This window comes from Spermophilus citellus (assembly GCF_964194105.1).
Source record: "Spermophilus citellus genome assembly, chromosome: 11".
Classification (NCBI taxonomy): domain Eukaryota; kingdom Metazoa; phylum Chordata; class Mammalia; order Rodentia; family Sciuridae; genus Spermophilus; species Spermophilus citellus.
In genome coordinates this window covers 78,167,623-78,190,711 of record NC_138192.1, presented here as the reverse complement: position 1 = coordinate 78,190,711, position 23,089 = coordinate 78,167,623, and the positions used below count along the sequence as shown (strand labels likewise).

Sequence of the window (23,089 nt, the reverse complement as noted above, 5' to 3'; positions counted from 1 at the left end):
TATTCATTTCAGAATGACAGAAAGAAATGTTACTCTGTAATAGTTTAGATTATGGCATCACAAATATTCTAGAGTGGAAGTTAATGTCAGGTACCTCAAGAATCAAGTTACAAAATTTGGGGAGGTGGTAATAATAATTAATATTCATTTGTTCAATTGATATGCCCAATGTCAGACTCATAGTAAGTGCTAATGGAGAAGGTTTTTCTATCCTTAAAGCCCACACTTTTAACCATTGCCATGCAAACTAGCAGCAGGGAGGCAGCTCCTAGTCATCAATCCTGACACTCACATGGGCCTGGTAGAAAATATGTCTCTTGACCTCGTGAGCCACTTCCCAGGAATCCTTTATCTTTACCTCCTTCCCTCCCTGCCACCTCCCCCAACTTGTCTTTTGCTTGTTTTCTTTGTTAGAAATATCCCAGAACTTTCTTTCAGCCTTTAGTTTCCCTGATCTTCATGTGTATTTTGTCAGCTTTTGATCCAGGTTTCTGCCCTTCCTAAGAACAATGTGCTTTGGGACTAGACTTCTAACAGCCTGAGTGGGTTCACTAAAATCAGGCAGGAAGACCACAGTGCTCTGTGGAATCTGAAATACTTAATTATTTTGTTTCTTATGCATGTTTTCTGTTTTATGATCTAGCAAAATGTTGAGTCACTATAGTTCTGTGTACCATATGTTGAAGTATATAGGCTATGATAGGAAGTAGGCATGAAGATTGGACAGCAGCCCACTCAACTGTGGAAAATACCAATAGGCATAATCCTTGTGTCAAGCATTTTCTTTCTAATCTTAAACCCTGTGTGAATGGACTTGTGGTTGAGCAACTGAAGGGTACAAGGCAAAAATAGTGTTAGGGTAATCCTGGATTATTAGCAAATCTGTGAAAACTCCTCTCATAATTTTCTTTTAATATTCATTGATATTAAATGATGATACGCTAGAAAAAAGAAATACAAGTGATCATTTATCATCTTTTGTATATTAGGAACTTTTTAGGGTCTCCCTCACATAAAATTTTGCAAATATGCTTATGAGGGTTTTTTTGCATTATGACAGATTTTATGCAAACTAAGAGGTTATATTTTCTATTTCTAGTCCTCCAAATGCATAATTGAGAATTTTAACTGTTCCTCTGCTGGCTTAGTTTACTTTCTTGCCAGATAACCCTTGGCCTCATCACTGGACACAGTATATGTAGGTGAACACTCTAACAAACTGACTTTATGGCTTCCCTCCCTCCTTCCTAGTAGAGTGAGAACAGTCCCAAGATATTCACTTTGCTTTTTTGTCCCAATTTCCATTTTTTTGAAAGCTGCATCACAAAATCCTTGACTACTCCTCTGCCACCCACTTCACCTTTTTTTCTCCCCATGTTAGATCACTAATTTTTTAATCCTCTCCAACAAAAGTGATTCACAGTTTAAATATTACAGGAAGTCAGAATTTCTAGATTGTGAAAAGTATATCTGCATATTCCAGCAGGAATTTTTAGCTTAGGAGAATTTGGAGTTGGAAAGGGATTGATGTTCTTTACCTCATAGGACTTTTTCATAAAATGCAGATAAGTGCCCTTCTTCAATTGGATAGATTTAATGAAGTAACCATTCTTTTTTAAGCATGGGAACCAGAGAACATCCTAAACATTTCACTGAAGGTTACACTCAAACTTCTGAGGCACAGGGAAACCAATAGCAAGGATACTCTAATAACAGTATCAGGAATGAACCTAACCACAGCTTGTCTCCACTGTCCTTGGAAGCTGTTCTTGAAGCTAGATGCCTCAGGGTTATTTGTATCCTCCATATTTAGCCTTGTAATAGACCTTTGTGGACTGCCCTGGAAACATTTCCTCATACATTAGCTCTGCCTGTGAGGAGTTGTCCTGGCCTTTCTTTTGCTCATATGAACTTAGATTGTCTCCCTTCAGTCCCTTGAGTCATTTGTCTTTGTGTTTTGTCTCTTCCTCATTGCCTTAATATTTTTAGAGGTAGTCACTGGACTTTGCAGTTTTCCTTTTTTCTAACCTATAAATTGTAAGGGTCCGGCGGAACGTCGGAGAAGGAAAGACCACACGAGACTAGCTTCATGCAATGGCAAGGGGGATTTTATTAGGGGGATCCGTTCCAACGCGTTGGGACTCTGTGCTCACTCAAGAAGGGAGAGCAGCCCAGAGCCCAGAGCAGAGGTCAAGCAGAGCTTAAGTACACTTTTTGGGGAGGGCGGTGGGCTTTGCATACATCAGAACAAATCATCATGAGGCACGGGAAAATTGAACAACAACTCTGATACATGATTAGTCCATTCATTGGCGGGAACAGTTTGGGTAGGGGTGATTGGTCACTTCTAAGTGGGGCACACATTCAAACTGATTGGTCCTGGGGCCTGGATGCCTACGTGCCATGCTACCTGGAGCCCTTAGCTATTAAACAACCAGGGAATCAATGGAGATATTTACTGAGCAGCTCCTGCATTGTCCTAACAACTTACAGGTTCTGGGGATAGCAGAGGAATTGTAACAATAGGCTTTTACCTTTTAGCCCAGGCCTTGTAATCTAGAAGCTTTACAATGCCCTAGTTTTTTACACTTTAACTCAGACTTTTGCAGCTTAGAATCAGCTTAGAAATTTTACCCTTACAAAATCCTTTATTAGAGTATCAGTGGAGGTTATGAGCATGAGATCTGGAGCTACGTGGTCTCAGTTAAGTTCTGGCTGTGCTGCAGGGCACTTTAAAGTGTTTTGTGCCGTGACCTGGAGTACTGGTTTCCTCATCTCTAAAATGGTAGTAGTAGTAATATCTAATTCATAGGGTTGTTTGAGCATAAAGGAAAAAATAAAAGCATTTAACAAAAGCCTGACATATTATGTGTTCAATTCAACAAAATTTACTACTGTGTACTATTATTGTTTTAGGCTAATGGTTCTCAAATTTTTAAACTCAGGACTAATTTATGCTCTTAAACATTATTGAGAACACTATAGAACTTTTTTGCTATGGGAGTTATATGAATTGCAATTCACTATGTTTAAAATTAGAGTTGAGAAAAAAAATAAGTTACCAATTAAAAATAGCAATAAAAATCCATTACATGTTGGCATAAATAACATTTTATGAAAGGTAACTATTCTATAAAGTAGGAAGAAAAGTGGTTTTCTTTTATATTTTTACAAACTCCTTAATGTCCGACTTAAGGAGTTCTCATAATCGCAGCCATCTTTTACAATATATTTTGATTGGTATATAAAGAAAATCTGGCCATATGCAGATATGTATTTGGAAAAGAGGGAAGTATTTTAAATGCAAATAATTGCAGTTGTTGTTCTCTGATATTACACTAAAACTTGACAAATGGTAGTTTCTAAAGGTCATTTGCAATGCAGACCCTGAAATTAAATCAGTAAACACTTTGTTACCTTAAAGTCTGTTGGTCCATCTTGTATTTGACTGTATCTTTTACCATATATGATGCTGTCATGCATTTGTTATTTCAAAAAAGATTATTTCATTGAATTTTGCAAATCTTCTAATGTTAACACATTTCATTATGCAATTTATTTAAGAATCATATTCTTTAATACCACCATGGATCTCATGGAAAAATCTTTGAATACTAACGATCTTGTCAAGTTTTTGATGGTGAATAAAAGTTTCCCCAGACTCTAATTTTCACCTAAAAACTTGAATTTTATGACTGGCAATAAATACTGTCAGTTATTTTCATTGAAGTGACAAGCTCACTTTGTTCATTTTTGAGAAAATATCTATCAAATACCCACGTCTGATTAGTCATAGTTTGTCAGTCATTCTTTCAAGTGAAATGGTGTTTATGAAATTTGCAGTTACTTCAGCTCACAACTCTAATGATCTTACACATGCTTTTCTTCAAAACAACCATCATACTCAGTATGCAACAGATGTGCCTCATGCATACTACTCATTTTGTCACGTAGAATATTTAACAAGATGCATACTCAAAGGTCAAGTTTTAACAAAATTAATAGTTCTTTTAACTGTTTCATCAAGGACACTCCTAAGTGAACTGGGTTTTTGTTCACAATGAGTGTGGTGATGAAGAAGACAGTGGCAACTGATACAGTTCATTGTTTTGTGCTGCGGCACCAACAGTTGTGCCCACCATCACTTTTGCATCCCCAGTGCAAATGTCAATACAGTGAAAAATACTTCTAGTATTCATATGAAAATAGTTTTGACTTTGTGGACCCCCTGAAAGAGTCTTGGCAACTCACAAGGGTCCACAAACCATGCAGAATTCCTGGGATACAGCAATGTGAAAAACAGACAAAAAAAAAAAAAAACAATACAAACAAAAAAAAACCCTGCCCTCATCAAGCTTACACTCTAGTGGAGTGAGAGAAACCAAAAACAACATAGATTGTTTAAATATATGGTATTTAAGATTGTGATAAGTACAAAAGAAGAAAAAGAATGTAAAGTGCCTGGACATTTTGAATTTTTTAGGTAATAATAGGGAAGGTCTCACTGAGTAAAGAACTCAGCAGGCCAGAGAGCAAGCTGTAGAGATACCTGGGGAGAACATTCCAGACTGAGGAAACAGCTAGATGAAAGTGTACCTCATATGTCTGATGAATGGCAAGGGAACCAGAGGCTGAAGAAGAGTAGGCAAAAGGGAGAGGAGCGAATGAATCATGAAGTGAGGGGCACAGATTATCTAGGAGTTTTGCAGGCGAGTGATTCTGGAAAATCTTTGGGTGTGCACATTGCTTGGTCTTGTGAAAATGCAGATTCCGGTTCACAGATGAGGGTTAGGTCCTATATTCTACATTTCTTTTTTTTTAATTTTTAAAAATTTGTTATATATGACAATAGAATGCATTACAATTCATATTACATATATAATGCACAATTTTTCATATTTCTGGTTGTACACAAAGTAGAGTCACACCATTTGTGTCTTCATATGTGTACTTAGTGTAATGATGTCCATCTCATTCCACCGTCTTTCCTACCCCCCTCCCCTGCCTCCTCCCCTTTACCCTATCTAGAGTTCGTCTAATCCTCCCATGTCCCCCTCCCTAACTGCTTTATGAATCAGCATCCTTAAATCAGAGAAAACATTCAGCATTTGGTTTTTTGGGGTTGGCTAACTTCACTTCATATAATATAGCATTATATTTTCCAACTCCATCCATTTACCTGCAAATGCTATGATTTTATTCTCTTTTAATGCTGAATAATATTCCATTGCGTATATACACCACATTTTCTTTATCCATTCATCTACTGAAGGGTATCTGGGTTTACAGTTTCGCTATTGTGAATTTTGCTGCTATAAACATTGATGTGGCTGTGTCCCTGTAGTATGCTGTTTTTAAGTCCTTTGGGTTTAGACTGAGGAGTGGGATAGCTGGGTCAAATGGTGGTTCCATTCCTAGTTTTCCAAGGATTCTCCATACTGCTTTCCATCTCAGAAGAAGATATACAGTTAATGAACAAATATATGAAAAAATGTTCAGTATCTTTAGCAATTAGAGAAATGCAAATCAAAACTACTTTAAGATTTCATCTTACTCCAGTCAAAATGGCAGCTATTAAGAATACAGTAAGTGTTGTCAAGTTTGTGGGGAAAAGGCACACTCATACATTGCTGGTGGGACTGCAAATTGGTACATTCTGCATTTCTAACAGGTTATCACGTAATGCCAATGTTATGCTTCTCTTTGAATTGCAATCTTTGTAGGCAATTGTAAGGGGTTTGGTTTTCATTTTGAGTTATTCAGAAGCCATTGGAGAGAACCCAGAGTGACATTTTGATGTACGTTTTAACATGATCAGTCATAAATATTAATATCAGTGGTAAATCTATAATCCCTTATCCAAATCCCTAGGGACTGGATGTGTGTTAGAATTCAGAATTTTTCAGACTTTAGTAGTTAATATATTTCATATATGTATGTATAGTATATTTTATAAAACCACCATCAGTATCTGAAGCATTGCTCTAATCACACATTAATAATATTTTTGTAATGAAATGAATGAACAGGCACAATGAGATAAAGACTAAATATTCTAATATCTGTTTACATGAGAATTTTGCTGCCAATGAGTTATAGAGTCTAAAAAGTATAAAAATACTTAAAAATATACTTTCAGATTCAGTCAGACCAGGGTTTGCTGCCAAATGAGTTATAAAAGTGCTTTCATGGGCTGGAGCTGGGACTGGGGCTGGGGCTGGGGCTCGGGCTCAGTGGTAGAGCACTTGCCTTGCATGTATGAGATATTGGGTTCGATCCTCAGCACCACATGAAGATGAATAAATAAAGATACGTGTCCATCTATGACTAAAAATATATTTTTAAATAGTGCTTTCATTTTTCAAAGCATTTGTTTTTTATAGTTCAGAAAACATGGACTTTTGTTGCTGTTTTACTTCCAGTTAGTTGCTCCTCTTTTTTTTTTGTGTCAGTACTGGGATTGAACCCAGGGCCTCACGCATGCTAGTCAAGCGCTCTACCACTGAGCTACATCTGAACCCTGCAACAACTTTTTCCTTCCTTCCTTCCTTCCTTCCTTCCTTCCTTCCTTCCTTCCTTCCTTCCTTCCTTCCTTCCTTCCTTCCTTCCCAGGGATTGAACCCAGGGGTGTTTAACCACTGAGCCCCATCCCCAGTTTCTTTTTTATTTTTTGAGACAGGTCTTGCTAAGTTGCTGAGAATCTCCCCGACAAGAACTTCATTAAGACAGTCTAATATGTGTTCATTTTAAGCCTTGTTGAACACAAGTGTCAACGAGAGGCACCACACCCCAAGTCCTTGATGCCTGATTCTCTTCTCGAAGTTAGAAAAATAGGTACCTATCAATTTAAAAGACAAGTTCTCCTTTCCAAGGAGTTTTTACATGTTGATAGCCTATACTGTCATGTGTGCAAAGCATAGTTAATTAAAACATGCTGGGCATTTTATTATACTTTGGTACTGTCAGCATGTACTTAGAATTATCCAACTCTGCTCATTTGTGGTTGACATAATATTGCTTCCATATCTGACTTTACTTTCTTGCTTACAGCTGTGAGCAGCCTTATTCCACATTTGGCTCTGTAGCATATAATTTAAAGCAAACTTCTCTGTATTTTTCAGAATACACTTGTTTTCTTCCTTAGTGACTGAGTGATTTTCCCAGAGAGGTTCAGCTGAGCAGAAATGCATTGGGAAACTATCATAAGATTGAGGAATGCTGTGATCTTTTTCTCATCTCCATTACCTGTGATATCAAAGTGTTTGTAATAGGAGCTTTTATCTTTTCTTTTACTGTAGATTTTAATGTAAAGGTAGTATGTCCTATTTTCTGAGTACCTGTCCTATTGATAAAGCTTGAAGACAATGATGTAAGGGAGACTTTGAAAGGTTGCTTTAAGCTTGCTGGCAAAATGACATATTGAGTCTCATCACTGGGGAGTTGTTATCTATGAGTCTGTACTAAAGGATAATGCACAGTCTAATAAGTATGTTATTTTGCCTACTCCTAGCCCATAGACTATGGTGATGGATTGCTTTTCCAAGGGCAAGGGTCCAGGTGGGCCACTGCTACAAAACTGTATTGTAGTGTACAGGAAGCATGGTTTAGGAATAATTTGTCCCAAAGGATAATAATAACAACATTGTGATTTTCCCTTGAAGAAAAGAACAAGGAAGGTATATACTGGGTCTGCTGAAGGAAGTGAGGGCATTTGCAATAACTAAGTTAATAGTCCTTAGCTGACTAGAAAGTCACCAATAAGAGTATAGTTTGTAGTCTATTATTTTCCAGAATTTGTATTTATAAAAAATAAAAATTCTGTGGAGTATTCAGTGGATTATGTTTTAGTATTGAAAATTTTAAGTGCTATGGATAGTTAAAATTCTAAGTTGTTTTGTCTGGAAATGTGTTTATCATGTGTGGGTGTATATATACACATACATGTATATATTATTTTAAAATATATGACATCTGGTATATTCTTTTAAGGCTAAATTATAAGAATTTCATAAAAATCAATTTATTGCATTTTAGTAATGGACATGGGATGCCATTAAGTAGAGGGTATACTTTTTTGCCAGTGATGAGTTTTGTGTTTTTACTCTTATTTTCTGGGGTGGAGGGCTTCAAGGACTATGATCATTTTACTAAAGGTATAATTTTTTTTTTTTTTTGTTACCTAACAAAATCCAAATGGGAGCCATTTGGGAATGCTGATTTGTTATTGAGAGACTTGGCAGGAACTAAATGTCTTATTGAAGTTCCTTTTTAGAAACCCTTTGAGTGAGTAGGTCTATCTGAGGACCTTCTATAAGTATGCCAGCGTGTTAGCATAAACATTATCAGAAATCACTAAATCCTGTAAGGAGAAAACCTCAGAGGTATGACTTGTTGTCTAGAAGTAGAAATAGCTGGTTGGAAAATGACCCCCATTACCTTGCATTTGAGTCAAATGACCCAATTACTGTGTGTAGCTCTTTGTTTCCAAAAGTATACTGAAAAGATTTGAGTGAGCAGAAGGACTTTGTGTAGTCTGTTTGCTGGGGCTGCTAAGCTGGTGAGAGGAAGCTTTGCTTAGATCTTTAATTAAAGGCCAAGCCTGAGTTTTGAGAAGGAGAGCGTTCCAAGTTGGCTTCAGTTGCATTTAGGAGGTTTTGCTTGCCCAGGCTGTGGGTCCTTGGTGAGAGGTTGAGCATTGCATTTGCAAAATGTTTGCTTCTGGAGATCTCTGATGAATTTACATGTGAACACTGTAGTTGGACCTTCTCAGAAGGAGTTTTCCCTCATGTTTTAATAGTTGTGGATCATTGTTCTCTAAAGCATTAAAAATAATTATCTTTGGTTTTAAGAATAGTTTATTTCCATTACAGTTGAATCATAACACATCAGTTTTCAATCTTATAGCTATTTTAAATGACTTTTTTGCTTCTAAGGGTTAATTTAGTTGACCTGATTTGGTTGTGACTTTGTAGGGTGAATTTTAATTATCTTAGTTGAAATGCTTCTTTCCACATTTTGAAGCATTTTTCTAGGAAAAAAGTTTAGTCAGGATGTGAATGAAGTACCTAGAAATGTAGCATAGCTCATTTTATTTGTTTCCTCCTTAGTTTTGAGTTCTGTGTTATTATAATCCTTTAAATTTTACTGTGAATATGTTTCTAAGAAACATATTTCTTTTGGAGTAAGGAACTTAGCTGTTTTCTTTGTGTCATTCAAATAATAGCATTAACACTTATTTGGAATTTATAGCTTATATGAAGTCCTTGTTTTTTAAAAAATATCACTTATAATAAAAGAGTTTTGTGGTCATAAGCATGTTATCATTTTAGTGTGTCCAAATTTGGTACAGAAACAGAACATCAGCAGGTGGGGATGAATCATTAATGCTTTGCATTTGGGGAATAAAGCAGTTCAGGGAATCTCTTGCCAGGTGGTTGAAAGGTGAGCCTTCATTTGAAGGGAAGATGCTGTGTTTGTTGTTAGTGAATATTCTTTTTACAGAAATCAAAATTATTTTTAAAGGTGGATATGCTTTAAAATATAAGTTTTAGAGTGTTAGCCATTAGTCTAAACTTTGTTTAAAATGCATCAGTTCTTTTGAGAAATTCATCATATTTTTTAAAGTCATAAAAGCCTTTGAGTCTAATGCAATAAAGAGCTTGAATTTAAGTCTAATTTGTTCTAGAATGAACTATTTATCTTTTAAAATAAAAAGTTAATCAGGCTTAAAGTTCAAGAGTACTTGAACTTTTAGTACTGTTCTAAACCAAAGAATGCTTAAGATATAAATATATAATGGTATAAAAAACTATACATAATAAAAAGAATGAAATAAATTTTTTTGTTTTCAAAGATGATTCATTTTAACATCTATCAATGCATTAGATGTAGTAGATAGGATCTAACTGAAGAAACTGTAAGAATTTATTCATTCTGATAATGATTTTTTTCTCCCAAATTAGGACCGTTAGGGTATTTATAAATAGATTTAATTCTATCAATAAATGAAACATTTGGGTATCTCCTAAATGGCCCTAATATCATAAAGTTGTAGTATATTAAAGATAATATCCTGTCAGATATGGTGGTGCATGCTTATAATCCCAGTGACTTGGGGAGGTTGAGGCAGGGGGATCACCAGTTTGAGCCAGCATCAAGACCCTGTCTCAAAACAAAAACAAACTGGGGGTATAGTTCAGTGATCCAGTGATCATGGGTTAAATCTTCAGTATCACCAAAAAAGAAAGAAAAAGAAAAAAGAAAAAAATATTCTAGTACCTTTCACTAGAAATTTTACATTATTGTTTAAAGCCACAGGTAAATAACTTGAAATTTTTAATATTTAAAGGAAAAATGAATAATCTGTAATATTTAGAGAAGAAATACAAAAGATTAAATGTAACACTAAATCTTAAAATCTGTACCTTGCAGTTTTAAAAGGTAAGGAAAATTAGAATTAGTTTTCATAAACGTGATAGAATGTTTAGATAAAATTTCCTTGATTTGAAATTCTACCAGTTAACCAAGAGAGAAAGAATTTAGTTCCCTTTTCTATAATTCTTGAAATTCAGCAGATTCAGTTACAACAGGGAGCAGAAGACCCACAGAGATCATGAAGGCATGTTCACAGACTTTATTAAGAAGGTGGTGGCCTGGGGCAGTAGCTCAGTTGACAAAGTGCTTGCCTCACATGCACAAGGCCCTGCGTTCAATCCCCACCACACACACACACACACACACACACACACACACACACACAAAGAATGTGTTGCTTCATGTTGCATAAGTGTGCAAAAGAGCTGTGGATGATTAAGAACCTCAAACTAGGAAGGTGAGTTTTTGGTGGTGTGTTCATTTCAAGAGCCCACATAAAACAATTAAAGTCCCTACTTATAAAGATATGTGTCCATCTTCAAAAAAAAAAAATCTTTTAAAATTATGTAGGTGTTTTTCTAAATCATTAGTAAAGAAGCCTTTCTCCCCCTGGTTTTGGAAGAGAATAATGCCCCAAAGCCATTCAAGAATTTATTAACTTAACATCCGTTGTATGTGATAAGTTAACTCTCATTCTTCTAGAAAGAGGGTTTTCCCCCCTCGACATGGGAAAAGTCGAGTCAGGCTTGGTTCTGTTACAGAACTCTCTAATTTTGAATTTCAGGAATAGAAGAGTGGGGTGATATTTCTTTCTTCCCAGCAGGGTATGGAAAAAATTGGGGTCACTGACTTCAACAACTAATTTTTGCATTATGAAGAGGTTGAGGCAGCTTTCCTAAGCCTCTCCAATTCCCCCTCTCAGTTCCCTACATGTCCTACCTACCCTTTGCCTCGTAAGGGAGTTGTACAAGCAGCTGTTCTCAAGAGAAAGATCCACACCAAGGTATCTAAGGTCTAAGAAAAACTCACAATTTGTAAGCGGTCTACTTCAAATAGCATCTTATTTAACTGCCGGGTTTCTGTTGTCACGACTAAAAGGCTCAGGGGTCACTCTAGTTAAACTGGGCTAACTGGGCTGCACGAAATAACCACACAAGAGACACAAATATCTTTTTCTTTGGGGTTGCTGTGACGGCTCCTCTGACCTTAAGGGTCTGCAGAAAGAGAGAGAGCGAGAGCATGTGCGGGCCCCTTTTATTGAGGAGAAGCTATTCAAATGAGGCAAGGGGTCAGGTTTCAGGGGGTTGAGTCTATCTTCATGATGTCCACTGTCAGCAGGTTGACTGACACCTGGGTAGGCCACACCCAAGGGCACAGTAAGGGAAGGGGACACACACAAGGCACTTCCATGGAAGATTCTATCCTAAACAGGGCAAGGGGTTATATTACAAAGGAGCAGGTGAGCATAGCTTCACCCATGGGGCTGTAGCAGGACACACCCATGCACAAGACACCGACCCTCGAACCCAAGAAGGGTGGGGAAAGCTCTTCCACATTTCTGTGACTGAGCGCCTCAGCACCCAGCCAGGGATTGTGACACAGTCACGTGTAAGGTTGGTCTCCCACATTTAACCCTCCCTTGGATATAGACTTTAAAGGCTTATGTTATATATCACCAGGTGCTTCCTAGAGACTTATACTCCACCTTCTCCCTCCACCTCAGCAAAAAAGATTGCTAGGAAAAGACTTTGATTTTTGTTTTTATTTTTTGTGGTGCTGGAGATGAAACCCCCTACCACTTAGCCACACCTCTAGTGGAAAAGACTGAGAGAATCCAAATGAGCTCTTAAGTGTCACTAGTAATTAGAATGTTTTAATATTAAAAGAACTCATTAAACTTTTCTCCCAATATAATTTGGCCACATGATTGTGATCTGTGGCATCTTGGAAAATGTCTTCTGTAATGACATAAGTGTATAAGGAAGAACAAAATAGTAAAGAATTCATGACTAAGGTGGTTCACAGTGGCTTGTGGCTGGTGTGGTAATACTGTGTTCTTAAATTCACTGTTGGTGATGGCAAGAGAGGCTACGTATTTATTAATGGTGTCTAGGTGCAAGGTACTCTTATACTATATGTAATACCTAACTTAATCCTTATAGTATAGTGGCACACCCTCCTCCACAAAAAATCTTAATTAAGCTTCTCCAGAAATCTTTACCATAATTGATCTTAGGACTCTCAGCACAAGAATCTCTACAAAACAGATCAGTGTAGTTAAACTTCTTACTTCCTGTTGCTCTATCTTACTTGGCCTGGAAGAGATCAGCCCTCCAGGTGCTGAATGCTCCTTTACTAGTTTTCCACAAACATTTATGGACTATTTAATATAAATAACAACATATATGATAGTTTGTAAAAGTGTGCTTGCAAATGCAGAGTGTGATAAGAAAAACAGATTCATTTAACTAGGCCCCTGTCCTTGGGATGGAGCTTCACAGAGATGTTTACCTTTCAAAGATAATTGGGCTCCAAAGTAACAGCTGTCAGGGGGAGGGAAGAAAGGGGAGAAGCTCTCCCCTTCTCAGGCACTGTCCTTGAAAGTTTAACTTGCCCAGAACAGTGAAAGAAAAAGCTTCTTTTGTGCTAACTTCTGCAGACTGTGAACTTCTGAGCCCCTCACCTTATATGCTGGGTATAAAGTTCTGAAACTGCCTGAACTCAGGGTTCAGGGGATTGATTACAGAGATAGCAAACCTGTGTTGTTGCTATTCCCATTTTTAAATATTTTTATCCCACTTTCTACGTTAAGAAATAAAGATTCAGAGAGGTAGTAAAATTTTCAAAGTCATACAGCAAGAAAATTTTGGTGTTCTACAAAAGCCCTGTCTTGCACAAAGTACAGTTTCTGAGTCAGTGTGTGTGTCTTTGTCTCTGTGTCTCTGTCTCTTTGTCTCTCTCTCTCTGTCTCTAAGTGAAAGTGATCTCCAGGAGGCCCTTACTGCTCATAGGTTCAGGATTTGCACAGGGTCTACATAGTGTTAGGGCCAACTACAAAGTTAGAGGGTTCTGTGTCACCAAGATGTCCCTCACTTCTTGCACCAACTGCAAGATGTTGCATTCAGGTTCTCTGATTTTCTAGACTCAACAGAACTCTCTAAACACTCGGATACTGGCAGTCATGATTTGTTTCAGGGAAAGGGTGCAGTCAGTTTGGTCAAGAAGTGAAGCGTATAGGACAGGGTCCAGGAGAAAAACAAAAGTAGAGCCTTGGCTGTCTTGTCTCCATCCAGTCAGGATGCATACCTTTCACGTATGTATGTGTGACAGTACAAATGGAGTACTTCAACCAGAGGATGTCTCCCAAGCTAGTGCTCAGAGGTTTTATTGAGACTTTATTACATACACCTGGTCGATGGGTTGCCCTTCCATTTGTTCAAATGATACTACCCAAAAACCCTACCCTAAATTATTATTCTATGGCTAGATTCAGGCAAACAGATTATGTGCTGGGAGCCAAGGCAAAGGTCAGATCTTTTCTGTGGCAAGGCTAAATTCTTTACTGTATAAGGTTCCCAGTCTGGTGAAGTGCCAGCTTCCTTCATGGGGGTGTCATCCATATGGTGGATCACTTCCTTTTATATTTCAGAGCCTGACAGGGAGGTTGGGACAGACATGAATTATGAATGAGCATCAAGAGAGTGAATTTATATTCTCCTGTTATAAACCCTGGACCAACCACACATCATCCTCCCTAGAATTGGATGACAGTATAATAGCAATTGTTTATCATCAGTGAAATTGTAAAAATTACTGGAATGCTTACCGACAAAATTTTTCTAGTTTTGAAATAACACAAATGAATTACTTATGATTTTCTTATTTGGACAAAGTTCAATATAATTAGTCCCTTCCACATAAATGTACACACACACACACACCCTAGCAGAGGAAATGTATGTGTGCTTGTCCCTGCATTAAGGTCATGTTTCATTCTGACTTTTTTTTTTTTTTTTTTTGGTACTAGAGATTGAACCCAAGGGCACTTAAACATTTAGCAACATCACCAATCCCCTTTTTATTTTTTATTTTAAGACAGGCTCTTACTAGGTTGCTTACAATTTCCCTGATTTTCTGAGGCTAGCTTCAAATCTGCCATCCTCCTGCCTTAGCCTCCGGAGCCACTAGGATTACAGGCATGCACCATCATTCCCAGCTTCATTCTGATATTCTTTTTTGGGGGGAGTGGGGGTACTGGAGATTGAACTCAAAGGCAATCAACCACTGAGTCACATCCCAGCCCTATTTTGTATTTTTCTTAGAGACAGGGTCTCACTTAATTGCTTAGTGCCTCGATTTTGCTGAGGCTGGCTTTGAACTTGCGATTGTCCTTGCCTCAGCTTCAGAAGCTGCTGGGATTACAGGCATGCACTGCTGCACCTGACTTCCATTTCGACTTTTTATCATCACTGGGCAAGTTCACTTGAAGTAGCATTTTCCCTAAATGATGGCTTAGTATCTACAGTCAATCTTCATTATTCATAAGTTAGGTATTTGTAAATTTGCCTACTCACTAGCATTCACTTGTAACCCTCGAACAAATACTTATGGCACTCTTGTGGTCATCTACAAATATTCACAGAGCTGTAAAAAATTTGAGTGTTTGACTTGCCTGTTCTAAGCTAGGATCAGACAAAGTCCATTTCCTTTTTTCAGTTTTCACAGTGCAAAGTATCCTTTTTGTGGTCTGCTTAGTGCCACGAAGTTTGCATTTTTGTGTGTGTGTGTGGTTTTTTTTTTTTTTTTTTTTTTTTGGTGGTGGTGGTTGTGGTGATTCTGCTGTTTAAAATGACCTCCAAGCATAGTACTGTGAAGCTGTCTTGTGTTCTTAAGGGCAAAAACGCCCTAGTACTTCTCATGGAGAAAAGCTTCTTACAGGCATGAGTTACAGTGGCTGTTGGCTGTGAGGTCAATGTAATTGAATCAACAGCATACACTAAACAAGGTGTCTTTAGAGAAACACACATAAAGCAATGCTGTTATTGATTGGTTAATGAAAATGCTGTGACCAGAGGCACACAGGAACCTAACTCTGTGTTTCCTTTAAGAGCAGTGGTTCAGTGTTTGCTGCTAAATTTAATGTTAGTGGTTATTTATAGAAAATAACTACTACAATAAGTGAGAATAAACTGTATTTGCTGCCATTACTTCATTGTCCATTTATTCATGTAATTTTTTATTTCTTCTTTAAGCAAACATATTTGAACATTTCTGGGCTACACGTGACAGAATTTTCTCTTTATGTACTTAAATGCCCCTACTTATAGTCTTGCTGTGTCCCTCTGACTCAGAGTGTTTGTGTGGTTTATGATAACACATCATAAATGAAGTGTGAGGTTACATTTTAAAGCTTGGGAATTGAAGGCTGAATGTTTTGGTTCCATGGCCATTTTGAGCTTCCTGTTCAACCTTCTCAATAAACTTTCTAGAATTTTTCTTGCCTCCTTGGGCAAGATTTGTAGGACCAGATTTGTCAGTGGTTTTGTATTAAATGCCAGCAGAGCCAGGGGATATGACTGGCCTTATCTTTCCACACTAAAAACATGATACATCTTCCAGTTTAGTCACATAGTCTCGCAGGTGGGGCTTCTGGCTGGCAGAATGATTCCTCAGCTAGGCGTTGCTGATGAGAAGTCAGACAACACTGGCTTGTTCCCTTTCTCTAATTAATCCATCTCCCTCATGTATTTTGTCTTCCTTCTCTTCCCACTGCCTCTTCCCACTGCCTCTTCCCACTGTCTTTTAAATCTGTACTCAACCATAATGAGGGAAATGGACTTGAAGAGCAGATGTTCACCTCCTATTCTTTGTGGTTCCCTGGAGAGAGACTCTTCCATGGAGGTGTTTCTCATTTCCTGGCTTTGATTGTCCAGGACATGTTGAATTAGGATCTGTGATACTGCTATTCTTCTCTCTTCATGTTACCAAGACCTGTTACACAGGAATCCCCCAAGTGGAACAGGGGTGGGGGAATAGAGAAATACTCAACACTTCTGGAGATTAAAATTATTTGATCAGTTTGACTGAAAAAGAAAAATTCTAATGATTTCAGGGCTCTTTCAGTGAAATAATCATTAAGCCCAAATAAATAATAACTATTGAGTATTATATCACGGCTCTAAGAAATGAGTCCCCGGAGTAAAAATCAATGGGTACAGTAAATTTCTTTGAACATTTTTGTAAAACTGTAGTCTAAGAAAGGAAGGACCAAGGCTAAAAAACCTGAATGTTCTTTAGTTCTTAATGCAATGCCTAGACAAATAGAAGTCAACTAATATATATTAAATGAATTAGAAATTAAAACATTTTTTTTAAAATATAAATATTCAGTAGTATTAATTTTATATTTATTCTTTCAGATACAGATGAATATAGACCTCCTGTTTGGAAATCTTACTGTAAGTATACAAATAAATTTAATTGTGTGTGATATAGTGTTATAAGTAACATAAGCATTTTGGGATCATTAGCTATAAAGACTCATTCTATTATGTACCCATTATTGAAAAATTAATTCACAAAAAAGAAATAATTGTGGTACAAGTATTTCCACAAAATCTGTATCCTGTTGGAGTGTGTGAAGTACAACTCCTTACAGAATTCCATGTCGGAGACCCTGAGATCACTTGCTCAGAATGGCTGATAAGACCAATGCACGGAGGAGCTGAGAATTCAAGCATTCTAACTCTTCTGATCCTCATCCTTTATATGACAAAAGTAATATATACATGATGATAAGTTGAGAAGTTGTGTAAATAAAAAAAATGAGTCAAAACATGTAGAAGAAAAGTGATCTTTTTGATAATATTCTCAAAATACGAGAACACAGTTATCCTTCCTTCCTTTTTTATGATGCTGGGCCCTTGAACATGCCGAAATGATGCAGGTGAAAAGGAACCAGCATTGCTGAGAAGCTCAATGGTGGCTGTCATCTATAGCCAGGTTTTTATGATGCCAGGGCCTTACACGTGTTAGGCAAGTGCAAGAGGAACATTAAATTTCTATATTGCTCTTTAAACTTTCCATTAGAATAAATATTTCTTTGAGAGAATGGAGGTTCTTAATCCTTTATTTTCCTTCTTTACTAGAGAATATCATTTATTAAGCAAGAGAGATTCCTGATTTTTTAAAGAATAGAAATAAAGTTAATATAATCAAAGTAGTTTTTAAAAAACCTATGATTTTACTATTATAGAAACAGTACTGGTTTTTGTATATTGTCTGTAGTTTAATAAGCAACCTAATATTAACATCTTTGCAAAGGTAGAGTGTTATTCTAAATATTGATGTTTGTAAATTGTTCAAATTTCCTGACTAAAGGAGCAGTAATTCAGGTTCTCATTGATTTATGTTCCCAGAATAGCAGATAATTTTATTTTAATAGGTTGCCACTTTGGGATAATTATAATAACTAAAATATGAATAGTCTGTAAATATGGCAATTGGTGATTTTTCCCTCCTACTGGAATTTGTAAATTTTTCTTTTGTGAGTTAAGTTCTTAGAATAAAAACTCTCTAAGAAACAGAACTGTAGCCTTTGGGGCAACTAGGAGGACCAAAAGAAATTGAAAAGTAACTTCCTATGATTAAAGGTCTTGAAAAAGCAAACAATTATACCCTTTGAAACCGATGAAGATGAAGGGGAAACTTAGATCAATTCTCATGTGACAGTATTGTCAACGTTTTTCTTTATGAGCTTATCTTCATGTTTGCGTACTGAATAGGTAAATGCGTCCTGATGATAACCAGGTACTACAATATTTGTGCTTTGAATCACAGTCAACATTTCCCTTGCTCTAGTAACTTTTGATGTTCTTCTTGACTATCGCTCAGTTATTATAAGTTGAGTTTTTATAGGTTACCGTACTTTCCAGAACATTTTATTGACAAAGGAATCTAATCTTTTGAGAACTATTACTAAGAGCCAAAACACCTGGTTTTCATCTTCTAGTTATAGTAACTAATATGGAGGAATGGACTTAAGTAATCCTTCTTTTTTACAAATCATGTTTTGCCTTCACTTAAGGAGAATGTTGATTTACATCCTTGGACTCTCAGAGCCAAATACCAGTGACCCAATAGGCTGAGTCGAGAATCATAAGTTTGAGGCCAGCCTCAACAACTTAGTGAGGCTCAGTCTCAAAAAAGAACTAATGTTGTAGCTCAGTGGTAAAATGCCCCTGGGTTTAATATACCCAGAACTCCTCCATACCCACACACACACACACCTTTTTTTTTTTTTTTAATTTCAGTGCTTTCTCCCCCTTCTTTGTCTCAGAATTACTTTTCTCACATCATCTCTTTAATCTCTAATAAAACTATATTCACAGGAGGATTTTGTTTTGTTTTGATCTGTTCTAGGGATTGAACCCAGGATCCCTCTACGGTTGAGCTAAACCCACCCCTTTTTATTTTCATTTTCAGAAAGGGTCTTATTAAGTTGCTGAATCCGACCTTGAACTTGAGCTCTTTCTACTTTAGCCTCCAGAGTAACTGGATAACAGGCGTGTGCCACCATGCCCAGTTTCACAGTTGTGTGTGTGTGGGTTTTTTTTAGTACCAAGGATTGAACTCAGGGGCACTTAACCACTGAGCCACATCCCTAGCTCTTTTTTTGTATATGATTTAGAGAGACAGGGTCTCATTGAGTTGCTTAGCGCCTCACTAAGTTGCTGAGGCTGGCTTCAAACTTGTGATTCCTCCTGCTTCAGCCTCCAGAGCTGCTGGGATTATAGGCATGAACCACTGTGCCTTGTCAGAGTTATATTTTTGATAAAAAAACACTCTCATGAAATATGAGCTAATGAAATATATCTAAAATTATTTTAATATGTACCACTCAGGGATTTTTGCAGCCATGGGAAAAAGGCAAAGAATACTTTTCTATTAGTAGAATTACAGGCATGACTGAGGAAGTACTTTTGTTATTTATTTATTTTTGTATTACTGGAGACTGCACTAGGGCCTCAAATTTGATAGACAACCACTCTAAAACTGAGTTATATCCTCAGCCCTGTTTTTTTTTTGTTTAGTTTAGTTTTATTTTTTTTAATTTTCAAGCATGAAAAGTATATCTTCTTGGTTCCTCTTAAATTGTAGCATTACCCTGATGTAATAACTTAGTGATGAACTTAATGCATTCTGGTAATAAAATATTATTATAAAGAATTATATTTATTATCATTAATCACCTATATGTAGTGACAGCTACTCTTTATTGAGAACTTTCTCTGTGCCAGGGCCTATTTTAAGTCACAACATAGAGCAGTGGTGTGTCTATGTATGTTCTCAGTATATGCTATATATGTATATGTACATATATACATACATACAGTCTAATTGTATATGTACACAAAAAGCCTAACTGTGTATGTTTATGTTCCCATGTTTATGTGTATGTTCCCATGGCATATATGAATGAAAACGGTCAGAGATGGAATCAATATAATGACATCCAGTTAAAATGAGTCATGCATTATCTGACAATACTGGATGTCTGGATAGTTTAATGTTATGTTGACAAAACATCTAAGTATTTAACTATAGCATTAATTAAAATTCTTTTATATGTGATTATATATTTAGAAACAGAAAAAAGTTAAATATGAATAAGTTTAAACTTACTTTTTTCAACAGCCACACATCCTATTCATTCTTTTTTTCAATTTAAATCAAAAAGCCTGAAGTAAGCAAGGCTGAAAGTAGGTCATTGGTATCGTATAATTTTCACTGATCCATTTTCAGATACACTTAAAATCATCAGCTCTGTTGGCAAATTATTTTAGTAGGTGAATTATTTCTTTGACTGCATTTAACCCTGTGGCATGAGTGAGTGAATACCTAGTGGTATGAAATGAATAAGTGGTAGTTCTTTTGTCTCAGAAATTTTGCTTTTAAGGAAGATTATATTTGAAGATAGATACTTGAAATATAAATGTGTGTGTTATTTCGAGCCTACTAGCCCTAATTTTAGTTTCAAGTTTAACAACATTGCTGATTTATATCAGATGTATGCTTTAATACAGCCACAATAAGTTAGGAAAAATAAATGACCAGATTATAGAGAAGAGCTAAGTGTCTAGCACTGATTTGTTATAAGGTAAAAAGACATTTGTGGTGGATTATGATTTTTGTTTGTGCTTGCTCTTAGACTTTCACTAAATTTATTTTTATTTGCTTTCATTGTTTTGTTTACAGCATGATTTAATTTAATAGCAAATAATACTGTACCAGTTTTCTTACGAACATAGAAATCAGCCAGTATGTTATTTCTAATGTGTTCCTAAGTTCTACAAAAGGGAAACTAATTTTTGATTTCTGCCTTCTCACAGTATATCAGCTGCAACAGGAAGCTCCTCATCCTCGAAGGATTACCTGTACTTGTGAGGTGGGTATATTGAAACCATTACAACAAAATTCTTCTCTGTCATTTATTTTCCAAACTGTGACCTTCCTCAGAGGCTTGGTTCTTTGTGAGATTGACCATGTATGCTGGTCATGTATGCTAGTTGTCATCATAAAAATTGTTACTTGAATGCATTTTTCTTAACATTTTACTTGACATAATTGCCACTCATTCAGAGACTGTTGTGAACGTCATAGAATATGATAGTGTAGTTTTAAGTGATGCTAGTATTCTTTTCAGTTAATTCATTTTAATTCAGTAATTTCATGTTTTACTCTTTTATTTTTATAAACAAAGTTTGATGGCTGGGGATACAGCTCAGTTAGTAGAGTGTCTGCCTTGCATACAGAAGGCTCTGGGTTCTAATCCCCAGCACCACAACAAAAACAACAAAACAAAAATAAAGTTTGAAGGTGTTATTGTAAGAGTATTGGAATGTTTTTTTTTTTCCATTGAGAGAAAGATTTAACAAATCTTGATGTAAAAAATGAATAAGGCATGGGTAATTCATCAGAAGATACTACATATGACAATATATGAAAAGACGACTAACTTAGTTGATAATAAGAAAAATGCAAATGAAAACACACAGAAAGGCTATTTTCACTTATAGCCTGATAGAAATTCAAAAGCTTACAGCTTACTTAATTGACAAGACTCTGAGAAAATAGATACTCTTACACATTGCTAATGGGAATATGAAATGTTATGGCTTGATGAGACCTTTGTAATACTTAATAAAACTATACCTAAATTTTTCCTTTGACCTACTTCTAGTTTCTAGGGATTTACCCTGGTGAATTACCTGTTCACATGTGGAAGAACATACGCTACAAGTTTTTCATTGTAGGATTGTTAGTAATAGCAGAATATTGGGGAAGAAACTAAATGTGCAAAGGAGTCTGATTGAATTGAATAGAACTTAATGGTAGAAAGAATAAGAAATATAGATAGAAAATGTACATGTATATAGTATGTATGGTCCTTTTTTGTAAGGAAAAATGGAAAATAAGAAAAAGAAGCTTAATTTTACAAAAGAGAAACACAGGAAGAATTAATCAGAGACCAGTGAAATAGCCATTATAAGGAAGGGGTGGGTAGTACTGGGGAGGAGATAGGGATGGTAGTGAGACTTCTGAGGATATATTTTTATATGTGTTGTTGTGACTTTTGAATTATGTAAATGTTTTACATATTCAACTAACAAAATTAAATAAATGATAAAAATCCTAAAATCAAATAGAAGTAGAAAAACAAATGAACATAAAAATTTATAACATAATCACCAGAAAACTTAACTATACCAACTTAGATGGATGTATTCTAAGGACCAAAAAATAAAGAGGATCTTTAGCTGTGTATAGTATCATTGTTACTGGAAGTGATACTTGTGTAGTAATCCTGAAATTATTTATCTGTAATTTAAAATAGAGCAAATGAGTAATTATATTGGATTTTTGTGGAACCAGCGTTCTTAGGAGATATAAAGAAGGAATGAGGCAGAGTTGGGGAGTGTGCTGTGTCATTCAATTTGAATTATGCTATTTAATATGAATTTATGGATTTTTACAAAATATGTTTTCTCTCTCAGACAATGGAAAGGGTGCTGTGGTTCCATCATAAGAATGCTTAGATTTTGGTTTTGAAATATTTTCTACTAAAAGGAGCCAGACAAATTCCTGATTTCAGACTGTGGGGAAGAGATCCTGGAATATTTTATTGTATTAGAAAGCAGGAAACATTCATAATCTGATGGGGACATGTCAAAAAGCTACAGAAGCCTGCTTAAGGATTCCCTCAAGAAAATTTGGGACAATTTGAACATCGAAAAGAATAATGAGCTGGGCATGACGGTGCATGTCTGTAATCCCAGCCATTCAGGTAGGAGGATCAGAAGTTCAAGGCCAGCTGGATCGATTTAGTGAACCTGTCTCAAAAAGGGGCTGGAATGTAGTTTAGTGGTAGGTGCTCCTGGGTTTAATCCCCAGTATATAAAAAAAAGAGAGAGAATATGATACTATGATAGTAATTGATTTTAATACAGTGAATGAAATAATTCATAAGTTCATAAATATATCAAATGATATTAAATGATATCATTTAAAATTTTAAACTAATAATCCAAATTTTTAAAAAAATAATAACCCATCCCAATTCAGAGAGGTAAAACGAGGGGGGGAAATGTGAGGTTGTTCTTTACAGGGGAATGGCAGTTAAAATGTAGAAAGAACAATAAAATTATAAAATCAC

General features: G+C 36.1%; 1 protein-coding gene and 1 long non-coding RNA gene across 2 annotated transcripts in view; one reads left to right on the top strand and one right to left on the bottom strand.

The window, feature by feature from the left end:
- LOC308631251 overlaps positions 1-23,089 on the bottom strand; it is a 930,091-nt gene that overhangs the window by 500,238 nt on the left and 406,764 nt on the right. The gene's annotated exons all lie outside the window — the stretch shown is intronic.
- The window catches only part of CHN1 (chimerin 1), a 187,427-nt gene that overhangs the window by 28,053 nt on the left and 136,285 nt on the right, over positions 1-23,089 (top strand). Inside the window, exons 2-3 of the mRNA XM_081260669.1 lie at positions 16,794-16,832; positions 20,766-20,821. Of these exons, the coding sequence (XP_081116795.1) occupies positions 16,794-16,832; positions 20,766-20,821 (95 nt within the window). The remainder of the gene's footprint in view (positions 1-16,793; positions 16,833-20,765; positions 20,822-23,089) is intronic.